Source organism: Sander lucioperca, chromosome 17 (assembly GCF_008315115.2).
Source record: "Sander lucioperca isolate FBNREF2018 chromosome 17, SLUC_FBN_1.2, whole genome shotgun sequence".
Lineage (NCBI taxonomy): Eukaryota > Metazoa > Chordata > Actinopteri > Perciformes > Percidae > Sander > Sander lucioperca.
The window spans coordinates 25,016,558-25,041,526 of record NC_050189.1 but is presented as its reverse complement, the minus strand read 5'-3'; the positions used below and the strand labels follow the sequence as shown (position 1 = coordinate 25,041,526).

Sequence of the window (24,969 nt, the reverse complement as noted above, 5' to 3'; positions counted from 1 at the left end):
CTAAAGAAATTCTTAGTCGACTAACACTTATATGATTTTGTCGATTAATCGATTAGTTGATGTAATCGACAGAGCTGTGCTCTTTGAGAGGTGGTTAAGACTAGAAAAGCACAATATAAATGTAGTTAATGAACCATCTGTAAAACTGACTTTCTCCACAATTAATCCTGCAAAAGCACCACTTTAAATCTTGTGCTTACCAGAAATGTGCTCATAAGTTTCTTGGAAATGAGTAATTAAGCATGAATAAGCATAAAAAAGGACTCATCAACTAAAGAAATCTTAGTCGACTAAGACCAAAACGACCGATTAGTCGACTAATTGACTAAGAGGTGGCAGCCCTACTTCCTTGGCATATGCTACGTCACCCTTCCACCAAGTTTCAGGGAAATCGAGCCAGTAGTTTTTCCGGAATCCTGCTGACAAGCAGACAAACAAACCGAACTGAAAACGTGACTTCCTCTGCGGAGTTAATAAATATAGCAATGCGCCAACCAAAGACTGCTAGTAAGGTGAGGACATGTATGTAAACCATGTAGGTTTTGAATTTTCCAAAACAATCGTCTGTGAAAATGTTATATGAGGAAGGAAATGTACTCAAGTCAATGCACTTAAAACATTTATTCAGCCACAGGGCAAAAATTATTATAGCTACTCCTACTATATTCTTATCAACTCTGGGGGCAATAAAGTTAAAATACGAGGGTACTGATTCGGTAAGGACAGCCACTCTTTCGTTCAAATCAAGCCAAATTTCTGTAAGGAACATGACATCTAATTTATGACTAGTATCAGGTCATTGATTAGTAAAGACTTTAAATATATTAATTAATGGACAACCTTTCTGGCCTTCCCGTTTTCCATTAATTCCTGATAATGGACACCTCGTCGAGCATTAAACCTTCCATATCTCACCAATACATTAGATGTAGGAACACTAAAAACACATTTTAATACAGCTCCCACTCATCTCTACCCACTGTTTAATGAAATATACAGTATGTCCCATCACCATTTTATGAAATCATTGTTTGTGCTCATATTTATTCATTTTCAGAGTTGTTTTCTTTTGAGAAATCAAATTCTTTGGATCTGTCCTCATTGCATGCGATTGACTCGTTTGTTTATTAGAAACACTGCCTCTATGCGAAGCCGCTCATGCTGTAGTTGGATTGGAAAACCTTACTTCCAAACAGCGAGTTAATGACGGCTTTCGTGATGCCAGTTAGCCATGAATGCCAGTGTTTGTTTCTGTGTAGCCAGCTATCTGAAAAATACCCTGACTCTGGTGAAAATTAGCTTGCAACACTTTTTTGCATTAGAAATGATGTCCATTGTGCATTTAAAGGACTAAACAGGCAAGCAGTGAATAAGAAGACATTTGCCTTCCTGACTTGTGCGCTTTGGCTGTCTCACTGGTGTTTGGCACATACGAGTACTGTTTGGAGGCTCGGTCCCAGTGCTCTTGAAGAAAGTGCTGAGTGCTGGTGAATGTGGTGTAAAGCCACGTGGCTTTGGACTGGAGATCTTTCTCTCACCCCTGTGTTTGTTCCATCAACATATGTGTTCAGTAAAGCCTTGGACCTCAACGTGCCACATCGAATGTCTCCCCACGCTTGATGTGGTGTCACACCAGTGCACTGTGGGTACTGGAGTGGTGCTGCTGAGGTAATACCACCAGAAAACAAGACCTCACCACAATACCCACATAACAAATGTGGGTGTGTGTGTAAATGCATGAAGCCAGTAGTGTGTCTGTTGCTGGCTACCGTTGCACGTACACTCCCATCTGCAGAGACTCTTGCACAGTGTACCCTCATCTAATCCCATAGCTGTTTGTATTTGCATGCTGACATGTGCTGTGCAATACGGGAATCCATATGTGATTCCTAGGCCTTTTTAGAATTCAGCCCTATCACATGTCGCCTCGCACATGCACAGCATCCAAAACTATGTCTTTGATTAATGGTTAAAACCTCCTCCCCCCATCATCCTCACACTCTTCTCTCCTCACCTCCTGCAGTATCTGCTCCTCCTCTGCATGTGAAGGCACGCACACATTTTCTGGGCAAGTGATTGATTTCTAATTGTTTACATTTCACTCCCTGTTGCAGATGTTTGTATTCGACTCCACATTCGGCATGCGTTTACGCAGGCATGCACAGACACAAACAGAGACACACTTGTACAATAGGGACGTGTTGATGCCAAAAAGTTTCATCCAGGAATTTTTGGATGTCTTAGCTCTGGGTTTTGGCACTGCATGTACTACAGTAATTGCCTCCAAGTGGCAATTGTTACTGTTACTGTTAAGCCAATTTCTTTTGGGCACATGGGCAAGATCAGCCAAGGCCTTTGCCATGAATGTGGTTTCATTCTGGTTGAATAAGAGGTTCATAAGAGAAATTCAATTTTGCTAAAGAAAATTGCAGCCAAGCAATAACATCTAAATCTAATGAGTTCTTGTTCTGGGTGGGAGTCCCCTACCCAAACTTTTGGACTTCAGAGCTGTTTATAAAAAGTCAACAGTCTAGTTCAAGTTGTTTTTGTGGTTCTTGACTTGAAATAAACTGACTCATTCCATGGTGGCAGTTACTAAATTTAGTGGCACTCCAATGTAAGCTTCTGTGTGGGGTGTTCATAGAGGGCTCAGGCAGCCTGCAGTATGTAGCCAATATCCAGTGTAAGCAACAGTGTTATCCTGAGTAACAGCGGTAATAAGCTACTGCTGAAGGATCCCTGCCACCCATGCGGAGCAGAGTTTAGGTTAAGCAGTGGGCAAGGTGCAACCCAAAACGGATCCCTGTCTTTGATGTGGGCTCTAATGGCTCTGCGTGGTCGTGGTTGGGCATGTACACTACAGTAGCAGAACAAACATACACATCTCCCAGTTTTCCTATCTGGGAAGCCATGCACTGGTTTGCTCTCTCTAGTATTTGCCTGCTACAGTATATCCAATACAGCTGGGTGGTTTACTGGAACGCAGAGTTGCAATTTAAAGGTTACAGATTAGATCCCTGTCTGTGTCAGTCAACTGTCAAAGCCCTGATTCAGGATCCTATTAAACTGTAGTGGTGTTTTGTGCTAGTCCTTTTTGTGAAGGACATTAATACCACCATAGCTCAGAAAATACCTCAAGTCAAATTGTACATTATATCTAAACAATTTATTGACTGAAAAAAAGGTGTATCAAATATGTAAAACCAAAGATGGCACATATTTATTCTAGAGCTGCAACGATTTGTCAATGAATTGATTGAAGGAAAATTAATCTGCAACTCTTTTTAAGAAATTATTAATTGTTTGAACCATTTTTAAACAAAAATGCACCTTCCAAATACTCACGTGTGTATTTGCTGCTTTTCTTTATCATATATGGTAGTAGGCTAGGGGTGGAACGGTAGGCCTACATGTATTCGTATTGAACCGAAACGGTACGGGCATCTCGGTTCGGTACATGAATTTACACGGAGAATACACGTATAAAAATAAATAAAACATGGAGGACCACACGTATTCAAAATCCAAATTTCAGGAACAGGAGTCTTCTTCTTCGCCCAGAAAAAGAAAAAGGATATTGAAAAGAGCAAGAGACCGGCTTTTTGAAGCGTGAAGGCTACCGTAGCTGTAATACGTACTTTGAACTGCGTGGTGCGAGAGAGTTGATTGCGATATATGATCTCAACGCTAGATGGGAGAAATTCCTACACATTGGACCTTTTAAAATATTGCAGCAATGATGCAAGAATTTGGGTGACATCAAATTATTCAAATGTGAAAATAAGTATTTTCTCTTACTACGTCTTGGTGCCTTTCACATGCTATCCTTAACGTTATCCCATTGTAGCGCAAATGAGGGGGATATTATAACGACATAATGGACTTTGTGCCTGAGAGAGGCTGTAACAGTCAAGCAACAGATTCTTAAAAAGGGTCTACATTTTCAACATTTGTCCAACATGGCATTTTTTCAGCTTTTGCAGCACTATAATCATCAACAGTGTCCTTCACCTTACTCGGTAGAAGTCGTTTTGGACGACAGCAAAAGTTTTGTTTCCAAAATGTAATTTAAACCTTGTACTCCTGCAGAACATAAAACAGTGGAGCTTGTCTGTTATGTATACTTGAAGGATTTTAAGACCTTTATAGGCCGGTGCTTAACTCGACATCTCTGTGCTTACAGCATATTGAAAGAAGGTTTTGATCTACACAGTGGCAAAGTGGTGGTCTCCCTCTGGTGCATGCTGAGAACCCATCACTGCAAACTGGTGTAAGTCCTCTGGGTGTAAACATGAGAAAATCAAGACCATGGAGTGTGTGTGCAGGCCCACACACACACACACACACATGCAAACTCACACCCTGCTGCACACACTCACAGACAGTTTTTGCTCTCAGGGAGGGAATGTAATCTGTTCACAAACCACAAAATTGAAAAATGACCCCGACACTCTTCCAAACTGAAAAGTGAACAGTGCTTGCAACACAAGAAGGCATACTCACACCAAATCTTTATACAACACGGTGGTAAGCCTTTGATTTCAAGTAACACTCAAAGTAATTTAAGGATCTCTGTAGGTTGCAGGTAAGGATTCGTGTGAGTCTCTCATGCACTCTCACGTTGTCTCATGTTTACACACACACACACACACACACACTCTAATCTTCTGTGCAGGGCTTAAAGCAGTGGAGCTTGCCAGTCTGTAAATTGTATTCTTTAAGGATTTTATGGTCCTTGGCTTGTGCTTAACTCCACATCTCTGGTAGCTTATTGAAAGATTGAAAGGACGCAAACACACAACTTTTTTCTGCTTCACTTAGGGGAGAAGACAGAAGATGGATATCGAAAGGTTATTCAAAAATCCCTACAGAAGTCCAATATTCAGGGGTGTTTGAGGGCAAGGTTAAAATAACTAGCAATAATGACAATGAGATATAAAACATCTCTTTCGACTCCTCTTTATGTTAGGATTGTTTGACTGAAGGCCTATTGAAAAGATTTAAGGGAGAGGATTACTGCTAATTAAGCAAAGTTTGTGTGAGTCTGATTACAAAACTACAGCTGTTCTAACAAATCCAAAGCACACAAAGACCTCTGCCAAACAAAGTCAAAGCAACCAAAGGAAAAATTGAGTTATTGACAGGGCACTATTCCCAGCAGCGCAGATGAGTAATGCACATGATGTGTTTAAAGGATATTCAGTGTCTCCTAATCAGCAGTATGCCTTTTATTATAAACGTTTCGTAAACATCTCATATAAGCAGAGGAAGCTTGTTTTAGATGACATGGCCTTGTGGTCTTCCACAGATACATGTTACGCTCGCCATTGTACAACAACTCCACTGCGGTTGGGGTTTAATTGGTCTTGCTTCTGAGTGCTGATGCATGAGGTTTACCAATGCTCTCGGGTTGATTGTGAGCACGGCCCGTTCTCTGATTCGAACACGAGCGTAGAAACCACGGAGGCTTCGAGAAACCGGGGCCTTTTCTCATTTATCCAGCAGCGTGGTATTAATTCCAAAGATGCTTCCCAGATGCACGCAATGGACACTGAATTTGGAGAAGCTGATATTTTAAGCACCGCAAAAGTGGTCCAAACCCATGTGTGATGCCAAAGCGATTTTAAAGGATCAGGATTTAAGCATGTGTGTTTTTTTTCCTAACCAACTTTATGAACCGGTAAAACGTTGGTATAAGTTTCATTATGCTTTTGCCAATTATGTTATGTTTTTCCTTTTCAATATTCTTTAAACAGTAAGAATTTGTGGTCTGTTCAGAAGTAGAAATAGACACCGACCTTTACAAAAAAACATATCTATAAGTCCTGTATCGACCATCATCTGGTGCTTTTAAGGATGTGCATCCTCCCACAACATGCGTGAAAACTTCCTGGATTCCTTTTCCCCCTTTTTTTCCCCGACCCAAATCACAATGAAAGGTGACCCAGCGCAGCATTGAAGTTTCTAGATTTATGAGCCTGTAGCGAACGGTGAAGGTCCCGCGATGAAAACCTTGCCTGGAGGCCTCGGGCCAGGAGCCAGGGTGTTAGTTGACTAAAGACAACTATTCGTGTTTCATTGTCCCCCGATGAAACATCCGCATTTTGTTGTTATACGCTGTGACTGTGAAGAGAGTCTGTCTGTGATTTATGATATTAATCTTCGCATCATTGTGGAGCCAATTGTGAATGTCTGCGGTAACAATATAAAGCCATCAATCACTTGATCAGTGAAGAAAATCATGTATATTGCACAGAAAGTGCACATCTCTGTTCAGTTAGAAAAACAATAAGAGAAACCATATTTTCAACTCATTCCTACTGACCCCTCCAATATTAAGCACAGTTCTATTTCCTACGTTAAGAATGCACTGTATACTGTTAGGTTATGATTTGTGGCGCCTTGGGTTTTACAGGTTGAACCACAAGCAAACGAGCAGCATTTCTCACAATCAGCTTTTCTGAATGACCTCACTGGGATAATGATAGGGGGATGAGGTACAGTAGAGGAGCTGCTCTTATACTCCATCTTTCACTGGCTTGCTGTAGATGATGGAGTGATGGGTGGGAGGTGGAGGTGGTGATGAGGGAGAGGTTCTAAGGCCTGGCGCTGTTTTGCCCTCAATTGCATGGCGGCACGCTGCAATAGACACCAATTAGAGGGAGGCGTAGAGTGAAGCCCTTCTAGATGAGCTCAGCCTGTGGCTCCTGTCTGACACACACACACACAAATGTCCTTAGTACATCTATGTTTGCGAGAAGAATTTGATGTATGATGACATAGCGAGCTAATGATTTAAAATGTGTGTACATCTTTGCGTTATGTTTGGATATGTCAGTTCGGTCTATGGGAGGGAGTAAGGATTTATTTTAACACCCTCCTTATTTTGTGTCTGATGCCAGAAGCTATGGGTTTATGTAAACCTCTGCCACACTTGAAAGGCCTTAGACCACCCCAAACACTCCAGACAAGCCTCGTCTTTCTTCTGCTGCACCGTGTGTGTGTGCACAGACTTTTGTGGTCTTTTCTCAATTCAATTTTATTTATAGTATCAAATCATAACAAGAGTTATCTCGAGACACTTTACAGATAGAGTAGGTCTAGACCACACTCTGTAGTTTAGCCCCAACTATTACAGCGGTTGTAGCTATTGCGACAGTGGCAAGGAAAAAGTCCCTTTTTTGTTAGGAAGAAACGTCGGACAGACCCAGACTCTTGGTAGGCGGTGTCTGACGTCACCGGTTGGGGGTGTGGTGAATGGTGGCAATAATAGTCATAATAAAGATAGTGGAACAGTGACCACAATGGTAGTCGTAGTAGTTCATGTCATAGTAGGGCACAGCAGGGCGTTATGGGGTGTAGTGTGGCACTCAAGGGTTTTTTGTACCTACTACAAAACTACCCTATTCCTGCAATATATTAATGGATATTTTATTGGTCGGACCCGCTAATGAATGTCTTTTCTCTTGCCTTCCTGTGACCTCTCTGTAAAGGTCTTTTTTTATTTTTAGAAGCTGCTCTTCAGTCGGCCTGTCCTAACAACCTGTTGAAACGCTTTTGAGATGGGCTTTAAAGGGACTTGTAGTTTTGTCTCTCTGACACAAGATGCTGCTCTTGAGCTTTAAAGGCTGCAAACAGAAAACATTTCAAGTATTGAGAAGTCGGTGCTTGCTCTCTCTTCTTCTCTCTCTCTCTCATAATTAATTATGTCTCTAAGAAAATGTATTTACACACATTTTACAGAGTATTTTTCCTGTATCTGTCCCTTTCTTATACTTTGAAATAAACAAAGTATAACAAAGTGAATCTAGATAGAAAGAAGTAATGCTGGGTATTATTATGGGCAGCATGCTCATGGATTTTCTTTTCCTCTCCATCTCCTCTCCTGCTGTTCAGTTTTACTGTCTAAGCAGCAGCTGCCTGTATGGTAACGGTGCAAACACCTCTCTGGTAGGGAGTTCACTACAGTAGCATATTTAGACAGCTGTAAGCCCAAAAGCTCCTGTGAAAACAGGGTAGAGGTTTTTTTTTTTTTATGTGGGAGCGGGATGGGATGGGGGTGCAATGATCCATTGCAGCTCTCTTCCTGTGCGGTTACTCTTCAGTCATGCATCCAAATGTTTCATCTCCCTCTCCATCACCTGGGCAAGCTCTGACTTGACACTAACCTTAAGGAGGACACATGAGGTTTCTTTCCATGAGCGTGCGCTTGCCAATTTTGTTTTGTAAACTGTGAAAGAGAAACTAGATGTAATTTCCACATTTCAACAGAACTATAAAGGAACATAGCCCAAGGCGTGAGCTTTGCAATATAAACTTTTCTCAAAGTGTATTTAAGGGAATGATGTATTAACTTGGCATGCTAACATAGTCTCTATTTTACACACACACACACACACACACACACACACACACACACACACACACACACACAGTTTCTCATCTCTTTCTTATTCCTTTTTTCCTCTCTCTCTCTCTCTCTCTCTCTCTCTCTCTCTCTCTCTCTCTCTCTCGCTTTTACTCTCTCGCTTTTACTCTTATACAACACATGAGAAACACAGAAAAAGGCCCTCCCATGGATAAATGATAACATTTGTAGTCTTAGGAGAAAATGTCGGAAGACGGAGCGTCTGTGGAAAGCCACTAAATTAGAGGTACACAGACTCCATTTAAAAGACATGATGCTGGATCTGAATGAATTGATAAAGCAGGCTCGCTCAGCTTATTTTTCTAATCTTGTGTCAGGAAATAAGAAAAATCCAAAAGTCTTGTTTGACACTATTGAAAATCTTACTACACCTTCGGCTCCTCTTGTGCCTGTGTACACGCATGAGGACTGTAACAACTTTTTTTGTCGTTTTTTTTGAACAAAGTACATGACATTAGGGCCAGTGTAAATTCTCCATTCATTAGTGTTTGTTCTACTGAGTTTTCACCGGTGTCGTCTTGGTCGTCCTTCACTCCTGTCAGCCTACAGGATGTGAAGACCATAACAGGAAATATGAAACCGTCTTCGAGCCCCACTGACATCGTCCCAACAACTCTATTGTTGAAAATGTTTGATATTGTCGGCCCCTGTGTGGAAAAAATAATTAACCTGTCACTTACATCTGGCTCAGTCCCCAGCTACTTCAAACACGCTGTGGTAAACCCGATCCTTAAAAAGCCCAATCTTGACCCTTCAGAACCTAAAAACTACAGGCCCATATCTAAACTTCCATTTATCTCCAAAATTTTGGAAAAAGTAGTGGCATGCCAGCTGACCACCTTCATGGAGCAGCACAACTTGTTTGATACTTTTCAGTCTGGTTTTCGAAAATTACACTCCACTGAAACAGCCCTTATCAAAGTCTCTAGTGATGTGATGATGGCAGCACACTCTGGCCGTTACACTGTACTTGTACTTCTTGATTTGACTTCTGCTTTTGACACTGTGGATCACAGTATACTGATCAATCGGCTTCAGAATGAGATGGGACTATCAGGATCTGTCCTTCAGTGGTTCTCTTCCTATATTCATGACCGAACCTTTAATGTTGCTGTAAACAATGTACAGTCTGATGTGACCAATTTGTTCTGCGGAGTGGCACAAGGGTCAGTTTTAGGTCCTATTTTGTTTTTACTGTATATTTTGCCACTTGGTCAAATTATTGGTTGTTTCAAGGATGTATCCTATCATTTCTATGCCGACGATGTCCAGTTGTATTGTTCTTTTAATGATGCTGAGTTCCATCGTTTGTCTCTGTTCCTAGAGTGTGTGTCCTCCATCAAAGACTGGCTGGCCACTAACTACCCGCAGATAAATTCAAACAAGACTGAAACGCTGATCTTTGCTCCAGACCATAAGATCCCGCTGATCAAACAGCACCTTGGCTCTCTGGGCCCCTCTGTCAAATCCAGCCTCAGAAACCTGGGGGTTGTGTTTGACCAGGCCATGTCTTTGGAGACACACTCAAAACAGCTTGTCCGAAATTGCTTTTATCATCTTCGGAACATCTCTAAAATTCGCAAAATGTTGTCAAAGAAGGATCTGGAAATGATAATTCACGCTTTCATATCAACAAGACTTGACTACTGCAACTCTGTTTTTACCTGTCTGAATAAGTCTGCACTGAACAAACTGCAAATTGTTCAAAATTGTGCTGCTAGACTTTTAACAGATGCCCCTCGAAGGTCTCATATCACTCCAGTCTTGTCAGCTCTCCATTGGCTCCTTGTAAAATTCAGGATTGATTTTAAGATTTTAGTGCTGACTTTCAGAGCCTTAAACGGTCAGGCCCCACAGTACATCCTGGACCTTTTGAAGCCGTATTTCTCTGGCCGGACTCTTCGGTCCTCTGGCCAGAACTTGCTTGTAGTCCCTAAGACTCGTTATAAGACCCGAGGGGACCTCTCTTTTCAGTCTGTTGCTCCCAGACTGTGGAACGCCCTGCCCCTGTCCATGCGTCTGGCAGACTCTGTTGTCTCTTTTAAAAAGGATCTGAAAACATGTTTATTTAGGAAAGCCTTTGGTTGATGGGTTTTCACTAGTGTCACTTTAATTTTACATATGTATATACATTTTATATTGTTTGTTTTACCTATTCTTTTGTACAGCACTTTGTGATTTTATCTGTGAAAAGCGCTTTATAAATAAATTTTACTTACTTACTTACTTACATTACCCACAATACCCTCAGATACAGGCTCCTATGACGAGCAGCAACATATCATCATTGCACAAGTCCTGTTATTCCATATCATGTATAATTGGACATTTCCCTGTGCAATCACTACCCACAGACTTCAAGACGTGGACATTTTTTCAGTTTTACGTGCTGTACATGACCGTCATGTAGGCTGTATCATAAAACTGCTCACTAAACAGTAGTTTAAAACCTGGATCAACTGATTTACCTGCCTTTTTGGCCACTTGTGGATAGCATAAGCAAGCTGTTAACACAACATTGAAGACTTGAAACATGTTTTAATGGTGAACGTGTTACAAATATTTGCACATCCAGCAGATATGGAGCAACATTATCATTCGTTTGGAGTCATGTTTGCTGCCACCTGTGTTCAATTTTCACTCTCTTTTTAGCTCCATTTTTGGTTTCCGCCAAAAATGGTGGAGACCAATCAATCAAAACAGTCAAGTTTCTGCACAACAATGAGCTAAAAGATGCTAAAACCTTGAGTGTGGGTTTTCATTAAAAAAAACAAATGTCAACCTCATGGTTGCAGTTGAGAAAAAATGAGGAGATCACAATATTAGTAGGATTCATCCTTTGGGGACCATGAATTTCATGGCAATCCATCCAAAGGTGTTGACATATTTCAGTGTGGACCAACTGACTTGATTATATAATATTGATTATAGCCGCTTTACACACCACTGACTGGTATGACATCACACCAAGGATGTGACAGACATACACAGACAGACATTAATTATTTCCCCTCGCAGCTCTCAGTACAGCATTCAGTTGGCACCATTGGTCCTCTTCAGTTGGCGAGGATGCGGCTCCTGTTTCGCTTCTGGTTACATACAGAGTAGTGATGTCAGCTATTTTCGTTTGTCATTATCTCATGGTCATACTGGATTCTGAGTTTTTTTTAACTTGGCATTGCGTTGCTACAACAGCCTCATGTCCTGTTTTTTTATCATGGCAAAGAGCAGCTTTAAAGCTACTCCTTGCTTTCGGGCAGGATTCTGAGGGGAAATTTGGAAGGAAGGATGGGTATTTTTTTGAGTTGTGTTTATCTTGAGGCTTTGGTGATAAACCATAATGTGTGTCCCCCGTGGGCCATATTTCCTTATTGACCTATTAGTCAGCGCCTTGTATTTGATATGCCAGTGGTTTTGGAAAAGAAGGGCAGGACAGCGGGCGCATGAGTGCTCTTTTCCATATAGATCTGCGATCTGCTCAATGAGTTTTGACAGGCTGAGCTGAAATGCTATCCAGTAAATTTTACACAAGATGGATGGAAAGAGAAAAGAAGACTTGATGGGGTAACAGTCTGAAAAAGAGAGAAAATGCAGATTAAACAGAAGTGTGTATGGTTGAAATGAGTCACTATATGTGCTTTTTCCACTCTTTCCTCACTGCTCATGTCCCGAATGGCATTCAGTATCTGTCTCGCATTCACGTTCTTGTCTTTCCGGTTCATACTGTGCCAACAAAGCGTACTGAACTCAGCCAAATAAATCAAGTATCAGTTTATGATATATACATCTAACACACATTCTTATAGATAAATGTCATAATCCTCCATGTGCCTATTTGCATTTCGTTGCATCTTCTATTTGTTTCTTAGCTGATTACAGAAGCATATGGGTGAGGAATTCTTGATTGCAGAGCTGCACTTTGGCAGGCTGATGGATTGTTTCCTCTCTCTAAATGCTGTAGGACAAAGCCCAGCCGATGTGTTGAAGTGTGGCTGCTTAAAAGAGCTGTCAGCACTCCCAGCACCATGGCAAGTAATGGACAGAGAGGTGTATTGCATTAGAGCTTATGTCATGTCTCAGTCATACAAGGGTTAATAAGAGTTTGCGCTTGTTGAAATTATGTCATTTCAAAGCCTGTGGTTGTATATCAACGTTTGTGAACAGGTGAAAAAAAACTCTGCATGAAGAATTCAAGTTTGCGAATGTGTAGTCATTTTTACTATTTAAAAAGTTTAAATTGCCCATATTATGAAAAAATCACTTTTTCTGGGATTTGGGGTATTATTTTATGTCTCTGGTGCTTCCACACGCATATAAAACTTGGAAAAAAAACCATCCATGCTGTTTTGAGTGAGATACGGGTTTCTGAATGTATTCTGCCTTCAGTCTCCGGGTGAGCTGGTCAAAATCGGCAGGGCCATCTATGTCATCGGCCGAAACATTGTGTGTGCTAACCACTTTAGCTAATACCACATCAGCTAGCTGTTTCTCCAACTTCGGCCTGTACAAGGCAGGATTAGCCGGGAGACTTCTTCTAAACGAGGGCGCGCTTCCAACTTTGCGTGGAATACCTGCAGACGAGGGACATTTAAGTAGTTCTATAGTGTTGTAGCAGTGTTTTGCCATTGAGAACGAGGTGGCTAACAGCTAGCAGCGCTAGCTTCTAGCTAGTAGTCCTTACCTAGCTACTGCGCGTGTGCGACTCCCAACAAAGATGGAACAGAAGCGTGATGCCTCACTCTGTAGCTAAAACGGAGAGCTCAACACACAGGGTGAAAAGAGGAGCTGCAGCAATGTGCAGTACAACAAAAATATGGTGTTTTTTGAAAATTAAACCATGTAAACCTATTCTGGTACAACCTCAAAATACAATTATGAACCTGAAAATGAGCATAATATGGACGCTTTCAGCATGTCCATATATAACCTGTGTACATATCAGAGCCAAATTTGTACTTGTAACTGAAATGTATGTTCATGTGTAACTTGACTGTCCCATACAGTGTGGGAAATGAGTTTCACACCCATTTTTCTGCTTTGAATCGCTACTCAGTTGTTCACAAAAGCCATTCTTTCAAGTAGTCATGTTTTTTTCTTCATAGAAGTGCCATATACAACCACTTGTTTGAACCCAGTATCCTACAGGCTGTGATCAGGATGATCAGCAGTGAGGAGCAAAAAAGGCAGAGGTTCAAAGCCAGTTTTCTCCAATTTTAAACTCCTATTTGAACAATAATAATAAAAGCCAACATGTTTCAGCCTGAGACGAGCCTTCATCAGGAAATGAGTAATTGCTTGAGAAGTGTTTTGCTGAAAGTCTAATAGCATGCATATAAAAGATTCAGTGAATTTCTGTGTTTCGCAAAGGGAATTGGAACAATGTGCTCGAGGTGTCCTCCATTTGTCTTTAATCGTTTCCATATTTGTAGGTCAGGTCCAGGTCATAACAAGGAACTGAAGTACACACGCCCCGTTTGCTCCTCGTTATTGCATCATTATTTTACCAAGTGAGAAATGTCAGATTTCGGAGGGCGCTCCAAGGGTTAAAGCCTCCTTTGACTACCTTTATCATATTACTATCACTTTCTCGGATAGTCCTAGAGCCAAAGACAACACACAATACATTTTCAACAATGAAAAACACATGTTACTGATGTGACTCAATTTTGGGGTTAAACGCTGAAACCTTAGCTGTGTGTAGCACATACAGGAGATCAGACACGTCTTCTTGTGGCTAGAAGAGCTTCAGCTCTCTTTGAGTGTAAATACTCCACACTCTCACATCATGAATAATAAGCTGCTGAGACAAACCAGGTGCCTTTCTATTTGGAGTTGCTGCTTGGTGTCTCTGCTTGAAAAATTGCTGTTGAACTGTTGTGTCTCGTTTTGCAATTATGAAAGAGGTTAACAAGAGAGTCTGTTTCATGTCTGTAGTTCAAGAAGACCTGTTTTACAGCTTTTGAACTTCATTTCTCTTAACTCTCACGTCATGAATGTAGTCATTAGTCAGGATGTTGGTTCTACGTCTCTTGGAGCTGTCGGAAGTAGATAATTACAACATTTTCCATGTTTTGAGTATTTATCTAGGTTTTCCATTTCATGCACATTTGTTGCACTAATACCCTTTCCCTTTTCTCCGACTAACTGTCTATGGAGCCTGACATGACCGTGGATGTCATATTTACAGTTCTGCAATCCTGATGGAGCCTATTGCGGCCAAAAATCTTTGGTTTCAGAGCATTGATTACCGCAAACGGCTGCAATATTTCTTCATCATAACGCACAATTTCCCAGACAGCCTCCTGAACAAGCTGTCCAGGGTTTGTACTCATCAAATGTCACAGAAACTAGTTATAATTACCTTGAAACAAAGAGAACTTGGTCCTCCTTTTAAGCAGAGGATGAAGGTATCAAACTTCTTAACAAAGAAAAACATAAAACATCATGTTCAAACGTGCCAGAGCACTGTATCAAACGGTTAAGAGCTGGACAGATTTGATCGTAATCCAAACTTTGATTGCCGTCACAGTGGCTGAACCATTCAATCATTACCCCACCAATCAAAAGTGCTGCGTAATCATAAATTTTGAGCTGTGACAAGTTTTAATCCCTGTCAAGATCAGCCAAATCCCTCAAATGTATTGTACTAGTAGTACATAAAACCAATCAGTCTGTAAAATGTGAATATTAATGTCTCTTGTTCCCCAGATGTTTCGGTCTGGAAATAATAATAGGACAAGTGATAAATTAAGCACTGACAAGCCCCCTCTGCTTTTTAGTATCCGATAAAACAGAGTAAGCTCTTTATTACTGATACTCGTGTTTACTGATTACAAGTCCCAAATGTTAGAACTGCTGCCGCCACTGACTTGTAGCATTATGTCACCGGATAGAAGCGCAGTTCAAGGGCATACTAGTAACTTTAGAGTAATTTATTTTGAAATTCACGAGGAAACCAAAACAAATTAGTCACTCAAACAGGAAGGAGTTTAGGGGGGGAAAGGATGACATGGCCAGGATGCGTGTTGAATGTGAACAGCCCCAGATGGAGCAGTGAGGTCTTCTGTTCAGTTTCACAGGACCAGGAGATAGAGGATGTTCATTCAGCAGTGTTAACTATGGAAAGGAAGTCATATTACATTTTATTATAGAATGTTTCTGCTACATGTTGTTTTATTGTTATTTTACAGTTTTATTCCAACTGCTTACACACGTTTTGAAAACTGTCTCCTTTTTTCAAAACTCTACACACAATTCCCAAAACTGCACACACAAAATGCAAAATGCCTCACATCTCCTTCAACATGAAACACTGCATTCAAATACCATAAACACATCTCAAAATGAATGAATTGTGTGCACAAACAAAGTCTGATTGATTTGTAATGCTGAAATAGTTATTAGATAGCTGCATGCCGTATGGACGCCATTGTAAAGCTACTCAAGATGGGCTTTTCTTATTGGTCAACTCGTGGTTGATTGCATGATGAATAAGTGTGGCCCTGATCTCATCAGAGATGGCTCTCCTTCCTCTTCTTCCCTCCCCCTCCTCCTCGTTGTCGTCCCCTGTCTGTCCCTCCTCCTCCCCTTGCCCTCTGTCTATTGTTGGCATCCATTGTTCAAAAAAGGTAATCTGACCTTTGACCTCTGTATAGGCCTATACTAAAGCAGTGATTGGTTAGTGTTCAGTTGTGACATAATGTGTTTGCACATGTGAGGAGAGTGTGTGTGCCCTGGTAAATAAGTGTAGCATTTTGATTGGTTGTGTTTAGAAAAGGAAAGCAAGTCACTTCCTGTTAGATTTTTGTGTCTTAGGTAGAGAATTGTGAGAAATAGCTAATGGTTTTGGAGATTTGCTGTGTAATTTTGCACTTTGAGTGAGAGGTTTCAAAAATCATGTGACATGAAAAGATTTTGTGTGTAAGCAGTTGAAAAAAACTGTAATATATAATTCAATATCTGGTACTGGCACACGTATAGTACATGACGACTATGGTTAACTGCTCCTCAGAAGTTCCTTCCCGAGGCTATTTTGCAGAGGCGCCGTTGCTCCGTGCAGCGCTTAGCGCCTCCCAAGACGATTGTGATTCGTTTAAAGAAATGCCAATAAACCAGAGCATGTTTTTCTCCAATGCCAGAATGCTGTGTGGACTAGCCAGACCCTCCTCTGCAGCGCTGTGGAGGAAGGTCTGGCAAAGCAAGACTAGTATAGGCCTAATTCTTACAAAAAAAGATGAAATATTCCGGGATCAATTACTCTACAGCGAAATGTTATTAAATCACAAACGATGCATCTTTCCTACCGTAGTAAGGTAAACAATGAGCTACAAACTCGTTTTCATCAAAACGAGCCATCCTCCAACCTGGAGAAATAACATTGGTCTCTATGAGCAGCTGGCGGAGAGACGGCAGTAAGGCAGTAAGAGTGTTTAGGGACCGTCTACAAACTACAACACCGAAAAGAGATACAACAAAAATATTTATTAATTATATGATTAAATAAGGTAGTGTCCCCAAACTTACCTCAATTATAACTTGTCTCCTGCTAGTTGTACTACAGCACTTATTAAAAGAATAAACATATTCATAATTTTGGGGAATATGTTTTGCCAAAAAAAATGTAATAGCCTATATATCATAATTACAGAGTCATGTCTCCAAAAACTACTCCTCACATAGAAGGCCCCCTGCTGGTTGTACTACAGCACTTATCTTTCAAAAATAAGCATTATCATAATTTTGGGGACTATTTTTTGCCAAACTTTTTTTTATATGTCATAATTACAAAGAGGCAATGCCCCCCCCCCTGCTGGTTGTCTGAATTTCTTTTCAAAGTGCACCAGATTGATGCATTTAAACGTTAAAATAGACATTTTCTTACAGGCGAGCATGCCCATGGACCCCCCCTAGGGGGGCTTGTGCCCCAGTGCAGCTCTAGGTCTAGTGACGCCCCTGGGGCAGTGTCCCCATTTTAAGTTTACAAAGATAAAAACATTACCTGTTTTGGAGGTATTTACACCTCTGAGCTGAAAATGTCCCCGGATTTTGTCTCAGAAATCTGGTCACCTTAAGCTAGCTGCTAACTGTCTGTCTGCTGTTGCGAGTCGGGTAGTGAACAGAATAGTTTTTAGAGCAAACCCTTTGACCTGTGAGTTTGTCATATGCTTCACTCTTAACATAACAATATTGATTATGGCTGCTTTAAGTCAGCTATACGTTTTATTGATGAGTTTTCCGAAAATGAAGTACATTTTTGGAGAAAAAAAACCTGTTCTGAAGGCTATAATATCCAGATGATGTGGCAATATGGTCTCAATTTTGAAGCGCGGGGGATCAGTCAGGCTTGTTGCTGGCTAGGAGTCCATAAATAAGCCGTGGTGCTTAGCGTCTGCCCAGATCTGGATGCGGGTCTCACGCTCCCCGTTTCCTTCCAGCCCACCTTGGCGACCAGTTTAGCCAACTCCAGTGGCTTTACATAGCTAATTTATAACTGTCATACCCTCTTTAAAACGCCACAGTGGCCATGGTTGGGTGAGGGGGGGGGGAGAAAAGAGTGTTGGTGTAGTGGGACCCTGATGGAGTTAGCCTGTGCAATCACCAGAAAGCTGCTAAAACATATGAGCTCTCCTGGATGTGCTAATGGGAAAAGCTCTGTACTCAGAACTTATGAACGCAGTTTCAGGAAGCAGTAAATGTCACTGCTGATTCTTAATTACTTGCCCCATTCCTCCTCTGCGCTGTGGGAGTTTTAGAGGCTTGCTCAGGTGGGATCACATTGTGGTTACTGGCTTATTCAAAATGTCACTATAAAGAGTACAGCAAATTATTATAAAATATTTTTTGAATAAAGGAGAGGTGGCTCGTTCATTTAGATATTAATGATTAAATTCATTTACAATATACTGATGTAGATTCTGTAAACCTGATGAAGGAAGCAGACAAATCTCAAAATATAATGTGTTTTTAGATATATACTTATGCTATTGTTAACATTTTGGTGTATTCTTTGTCCTGCTAAATAGCAGATGTAAGATATATTCACCATTTTAAATGTTGAAACTACCACCGTGATGCCATCCAGCACCTGATGTTCCGGGCCAATGCAAGCTGACAAGATCCTTATTATGCAGCTGCTATTCTGAGAAACAAATGATTTTGTTTTTGTTCATGCTGTAAAAAGTTCTGGTTCCAATCCAGGCAGAACAAATGTCTTCCTCTGCGGAGCTGCAGGGAGTTAGTCAAAAGGTCTGCTGGACTGTATGTCAGCAGAGAGAGGTCCGTTAAAGGACGAGTTGGCGTTTGTCTTTCCCTTGAGCACATTATTATTTATCCCTAAAATGGCCTTACTTGCAGCACTGTTCTTGCTCCCACCTTGACCCTGATATAGTATCCTCAGTAGATGTGTTTAAGGCTCTGTAAATTGGTCATCTTTAGATTACCGCCAGGTACTGAAACCAAATTTTGCTTGTACCACTACTTTGCCCTGTCATATTAAGTATTAAATAATCATAAATAATCACGATCAAGTAGTTCATAAAAGGAAAAAGCTAGAAAACTTTGATGATAATCATTAAAGACCAAGAAGAAAAAAAGGACAAATATTTAAGGAGTATTTCAAGATGTGTGTTTTAGCTGTACTATTGCATACTCTGAGTTGCCGTTTTGCAGCTCACCTCCCATCTGGCTTGAATTGGATTTCGCTGATTGTCAGGGAATTACATCTTTATTTTAATCCTCTGGTTTTGGGGGACGTGGAAGTGTGGTTGATTTTCAGCTGCAGGTCGTAAAATCACTGTCCTGGTAAAACATTTTATACTCTGGCCCAGAAAGCTTTTTAAACAATGGCTTTGGTGTAAATCATGCCTGGAGCACATACACCATTTGTGGGGGTGGTGGGAGGCTACCATTTATCCCACCTGAACCATTTTAGGTCTCCTGGTGGGAGCCAAGGGTTTGGGCTCTTGAGTGTAACTTAATGTCCGTCTCTGGTAACTTTAGCTTCATTTGTCTCTTTTTTTCTGAGAACACTGGGCCTGTTAACTCAGGTCATCACCCCATAATAAGGCAATCTTTTAATTTGACCCTTTATTCCTCCACAAAGGAGTAAAGGAAGGGATCAGTTAAACTTCTCTTGCCTGGAAAGCCTGCTTGGTGACCTTTTTACAAGACCTAAAAACCACTGCCAGTTTACATTTATATGTTATTTTGCACGAAAGAGCTTTTCTAGTCTAATTTGAACCTACTGTGAGTGATGATAGAAGCAATGTTGGTATGTTTTGACTCAGGTTTTAAACTTGCAGGCATGTTAATTGGTTGGTTTTGCATCATAATGTCAAAAAGGGAATTTAACTTAATTCTCAACCCAAACAATTAATCTTGTTGAAGTTGCAGTGATTTGTACTTAAACATATGGATGAGAACTGTAAGTATAGTATTGAAAAAATACCACTGTTGTGTTGCCAGTTCTAAGAAATAACTGGCAATGTGACTGTAGTAATTTAGAGCAGTGGTACAATCATAATCTTTAGTTGAAGGCCAATGTCCCCCATTATTTTCCATTTAGACAGCAAAAATCGATAATATGAGCAAGATTGTTAAATGCATGTTCAGTCTTTATTTTTGTTTTGTTTGTTTGTTTTGTTTTGGACAGCAACCTCACCTCCTGGGAAGACTTCTTGATGCCTCTGGGGGTACTATGTGGTCTTTTCTATCTATTTAAAAGTATAAAGTAAGTTGATATTTACCTAGTTGATTGCTGTGCTCTGTGGGAATGGACAGATGGTGTGTTGCTAAAAAAGAAGTCAGGTGGGGCAGGAAACATAAGCAGCCAATCAATGACTATAGCTTTTACAGTTACAGTAACTTATCACTGTGATACAAATGTAATCAATGCAATAGTTTTCTAATGTAAAATAATTATAAAAAGAGACGAGCGAGAAAGAGAGCTTTCTGAAGTAATCTCCTAAGGAATGCTCGTTTACAACCTGTCTGATTGTCCTGCACTCTTTCTTACCCTGTTGGACTTTGTTAAAGTGATTCAGCCATGTTCCCAGATCTCAGCAGATACTTTAGGGAACACAATGTTAAATAAGCAATTGAAATGATGGCCAGGTCTACAAAAAAGTGTGAGAGTGTCTGTCTGTAGACAATCAGTTCCCTTTAATCTTCTGAACCCCTTGAAGGCTTCCCTCATGCAACCTAATACCCAAGCCTGCCCTTTTGTAAAATAACAATGTGTGTGTGTATATATATATATATATATATATATATATATATATATATATATATATATATATATATATATATATATATATATATATATATATATATCGTTTTTTTTTTCTCTCACCTCATCGTCTTCACAGATTATTGTTTAAACTGTGAGGAGACACCTCCAGCAATGTTGTGGTAGAGAACTGGCTCCAAGTGAGTGTCAGTCAAACACGTTAATTTCCTCCTCTGGTGTTTAGTTTTAAACTCTGGGCACATCAACGATGCCACAGTTTATTTTCTGAAGTCATACATTTGCAAATATGAGAAGGATTTCTTCTGAAAACAAATATCAGAAGGTTATGGATTAAGAGTGCAAGGGGGTATAATTTCTGTGTAGGCCTTTGAAAACGTGCACGTCCGTGTCCCTTCCCGCTGGTAACACAAAATACACCGGTGTTAAGTGGAGTGTGTGTGTGTGTGTGTGCGCATGTGGATAATTCCCTAATTTGCAGAATGTACAGACATCCCTTACTACTATTCTACCATACTACCAGTCGCATACTGTCAGCAGCAAGTTAAGACTTCAAGACTGGTTTACTGTGTATAACTTGAGTATAAAAAGTGTGTGTGTACTGGTTAAGTGTCAAGACATCCGCTCCGATGTTGTGATTAGGGTTGCTGCTGACTATTTGCTCTGGAGTGCAGCACATTCCTTGCAGCCTTAATTGATAGCAATTATGTGGTTTTTGATTTGGTGTTTGATTGGGAGGTGGATTTGAAGTCTTGATTCGAAGGGCACAGAGTTTTTATTGTCTTTGGAACATCAGGGTTGAATTCCTGAATGAAAACGCTAGCTACCTTGTAAGTCACATCGAGGGGCACCAGTGGGTTCGCACTGTAACTTTGACTGCTCTATATGTTTTTTAAATTTCTGTTTCAGCTTTTCTTTTTGTGTCTTGCCACTTCAAACGTTAAAACTGGAAAGTTACTCAGTGTATAGTATATTCCCTCTACGCCAAGAGCTGTCCATCTTGCTGGTTGTTTTTCTCCATAACCAGAGATATTGTCCCTCCAGGGGACACCTGGCTTGTTCCCCACCTCCACAGTGCAAATGCTCACTGGCTTAAACTGCCAGATGTTATGAAAGGCTCTATTGAAGTAGACCTTTAGCTCATAAAAAATAAAAAAGCCACCATGGCTGAGAAGTCTGTCCTGATAGCTTTAGTGACCAGACTATGTCATCTGATTTACATGGGGCTCTCACATTTAACTCTTTGTAAAGCAAAACACCATCACAAGTCATGAAGTCATCTAGTCCCTAATACAGTATATAGCAGTTTTGTTAAGATGTATGTTTGGAGTCAGCATATCTGTGCATGCATGGTACTTGTTTTCCAGAAGATAATCATAAAAGGACATGTCAAACCCAAAACATGCTAGTATATTAGCTTGCTCTGCGTGACTGAGATTTTTTGACATTTCCAAAACACGGTGTTGGCAGTAGAAAGAACAAAGCTGTCCAGAGCTAAAAAGAAATGAAAAAACAGCGACATGAGCGAAATAAAATGAGAGCGAGGGGGGGGGGGAGGGAGAAAGCAGGAAAGAAAAAAAAAAAAAAGGAGTATAAGAGGCAGAAATTTGAGATATCGAACGAAGAAATGGAAAAAAATCAAAGGGGGAAGAAAACTGGTTTACAATTGTTCTCTGTCTGCCATTATTCCTACTCTATGATACACACACACACACACACACACACACACACACACACACACACACACACACACACACACACACACACACACACACACGTGTGAAGTTGCAGCTGGCCCAGCTCCTTGTTTGAACTACCACGCTTGACTGAGGCCCATTTATTGATTGGCTAGTGTGCCAGACCTGAAGGACTCGTGGGGCTTGGATCCCCCCAAATACTCCCCCCACATTCATGCATCGCACACATTCACACACAAACACTCCCAGTCCTCCTTCCCTCCCCTTCCCTAAGTTACTCCTGAGGAAGAACGGCAGCGAGTCAGAGAGGAGACGGCAGGCAGACAGACAGGACACACATAGTGAGCCAGAGAGGAGAGCATCATCCATTGGGCTCACACACAAACAAACACACACTTAGAACTTAGAGTGATTGGCTCACACACTTTGAAAAGGAATGGAGCAAGATTTTTTATCTTGCAAGCTACTGGTGACAGCTCTTCTTATCCTGGTACTGTAATGTTTACTTTTTTTTTTTTTTTTCAATTTCCATCCTGGAAAACTTCATTACGTTTAGTGATATCTTTGTCTTTTACCTTTTATTTCATCATTAATCCCCTTAAAATTATTGTCACATCAAGTAAAGCTTTCAGAAAGCATGTGTTCTAATAGATTGCTTCACTGTGTAGGAGTGTGTGTGCATGTAGAGTTTGATTATCTGCAGGAGAAATGCACTCTTCAGATTGTGTAGTCCTTTCAGCAGAAGCTTTAATAAGCAGTTGATGTGATCTGCCTTGTCTTATTTACTCCTGCTCTAAGTCACCATGTCTCCTCTGTGTTATTGATCTAAGTAGACTGTCAGGCATACACAGGTCAGCAAGCTGTTTGGTCTAAGGTTAGGACTCCCTGTTACATTACAGTAACTGCCTTGCTTGCGGCATCACGTCAAGTACAGTGCCGTGCAGCGTGGAGCAGACAATAAGGGATTCAGCAGATGTGCAAATATCATATGTCTTGGCGACTGAAAAGGCCATCGTATGTATATTGACACAGTCTGCAAAAAAGGCACCGGAGTATGGTTTCATTCCCCTGTCGAGGAGTTTTCCATCTTTCAAGGAAAATGTCCTTAGTCCCAGCTGCTGACAGGTGACTTAAATAGAATATGTCCATCAGAATAACAGAATGTGGAGCTCACTGGTCTTTTATCATATGCTCATTTCCTCTTTTCCAGTTGATGTGAAAACATTGGATGGGCGACAGCCTGAGCCATGGGGCCCATCTTCTCATAGCATTAGAGCCAGACAATAAATGTGTCTAAATGTACCTGCCTTTGTTGTGTAAATGGTACTGTTGCGGTGCAAATAAAACCTTGGAGGGATTAGAGTAAGAGAGGTGGGACGTGTAGTGATGGAGAGTGAGGAAGGCTCCAAGTGGATATCCGAGCCTTTTGATTATTGGATCTAAATCCCAGCAGGACGGCCGTCTGACTCGCGGAGCCTTGTGTTCCTCTGCCTTCATTGAGAACAATAGCAGCATAGTCAGCCAAACAACCTCCTCATCTCCATCCCTCCGTCCCTTCATCGACTTCCTCTCCTCTTTCTTCACCAGCCTTGTTATGCCTCCAGCTCTCTTGGCTTTGCAACACACAGCTCCCAGCCATAATTGACTGCAAAATTCACTGATTGCTTTTCAAAGAAGAATTAAGGTGGTGTGCTAACCGGCTGCCCAGAGCACAGCCTGTGTTTATTTACTGTGGATCCAAACATTGGAATAGTTGGCCTGTGCAGAAAGTAGTGCCGTTGCCGATATATTTGGCTGTGTGCTCCGTTGGCTGCGTATTTAGGTCTTGCTGTTCCCCTCTGCTGTTCCTCAGGCGTCATCAGCACTGACAGCCATTTATATCAGTCCCTACGCACTTTTAATAACGTGAACCCAGCACCCTGCTCCGCAGCTTGCAGCATGGGTGTTTTTGCTACCGTGACCCAAAGAAAATAATCAAAGCAGTATTATTACCTTTTATATCTGCTTTCCTCTGCAAGATCCATTCATCTTTGTCGACGAAGCACAATGCCATGCTGTTGGGAAAAGGGGCCAACGAGGTCAAAATAACTTGGTGTATCCTGAGTTTTTCCTCTAAAATATCAAGGCCATGTGTATCTCAAATGAAAGGCTGGACATTCACCTTAAACTATTTGTCAGCTCCATGGGCATAAATCTTTTTAAGAGCAGGTGTTCCACATCAAGTTCCCATAGTTCCTGCATTATTAAGTGTGTTCAGGGTAAGTGGGCTTGTTATGCCTCACAATTCATTCCTAATCTGCAGGATTTGGGATGTTTTAAGTCATTGTAAAAAACTCTGCGGGATGTGCAACCACAAACTGCCGTCGTGGTGCAAAGATCCCATGGTGGGAGGCTGTCTTAAGCACACAAAAGCTGCATTTCTGCAATCTTAAAATATTCTTTCATGGTTCACCAACAACAGAAAGACCTCAGGTTATTGTGAAAAATGATAATTTTCTCATATATCCATCTATTCCTTTTCATGGCCTTAAATCCTCTGTTGAATGGCGGATTATTTTATTGAATGTGTTTGCACCTCTACTTTTTTAAACCACATGCCT

At 41.0% G+C, this 24,969-nt stretch overlaps 1 protein-coding gene across 4 annotated transcripts in view; it reads left to right on the top strand.

Annotated features, from left to right (window-relative positions):
- Nucleotides 1-24,969, top strand: part of LOC116039922 (ADAMTS-like protein 1) — a 113,656-nt gene that overhangs the window by 53,319 nt on the left and 35,368 nt on the right. Inside the window, exon 1 of one of the 4 annotated variants that reach the window (XM_035994094.1) lies at nucleotides 22,664-22,859. The exons of the other annotated variants lie outside the window; for them this stretch is intronic. Coding sequence (XP_035849987.1) covers nucleotides 22,806-22,859 — 54 coding nt within the window. The 5' untranslated portion in view covers nucleotides 22,664-22,805. Of the gene's footprint in view, nucleotides 1-22,663; nucleotides 22,860-24,969 lie in introns of those variants that run through there. 4 annotated transcript variants of the gene reach the window in all.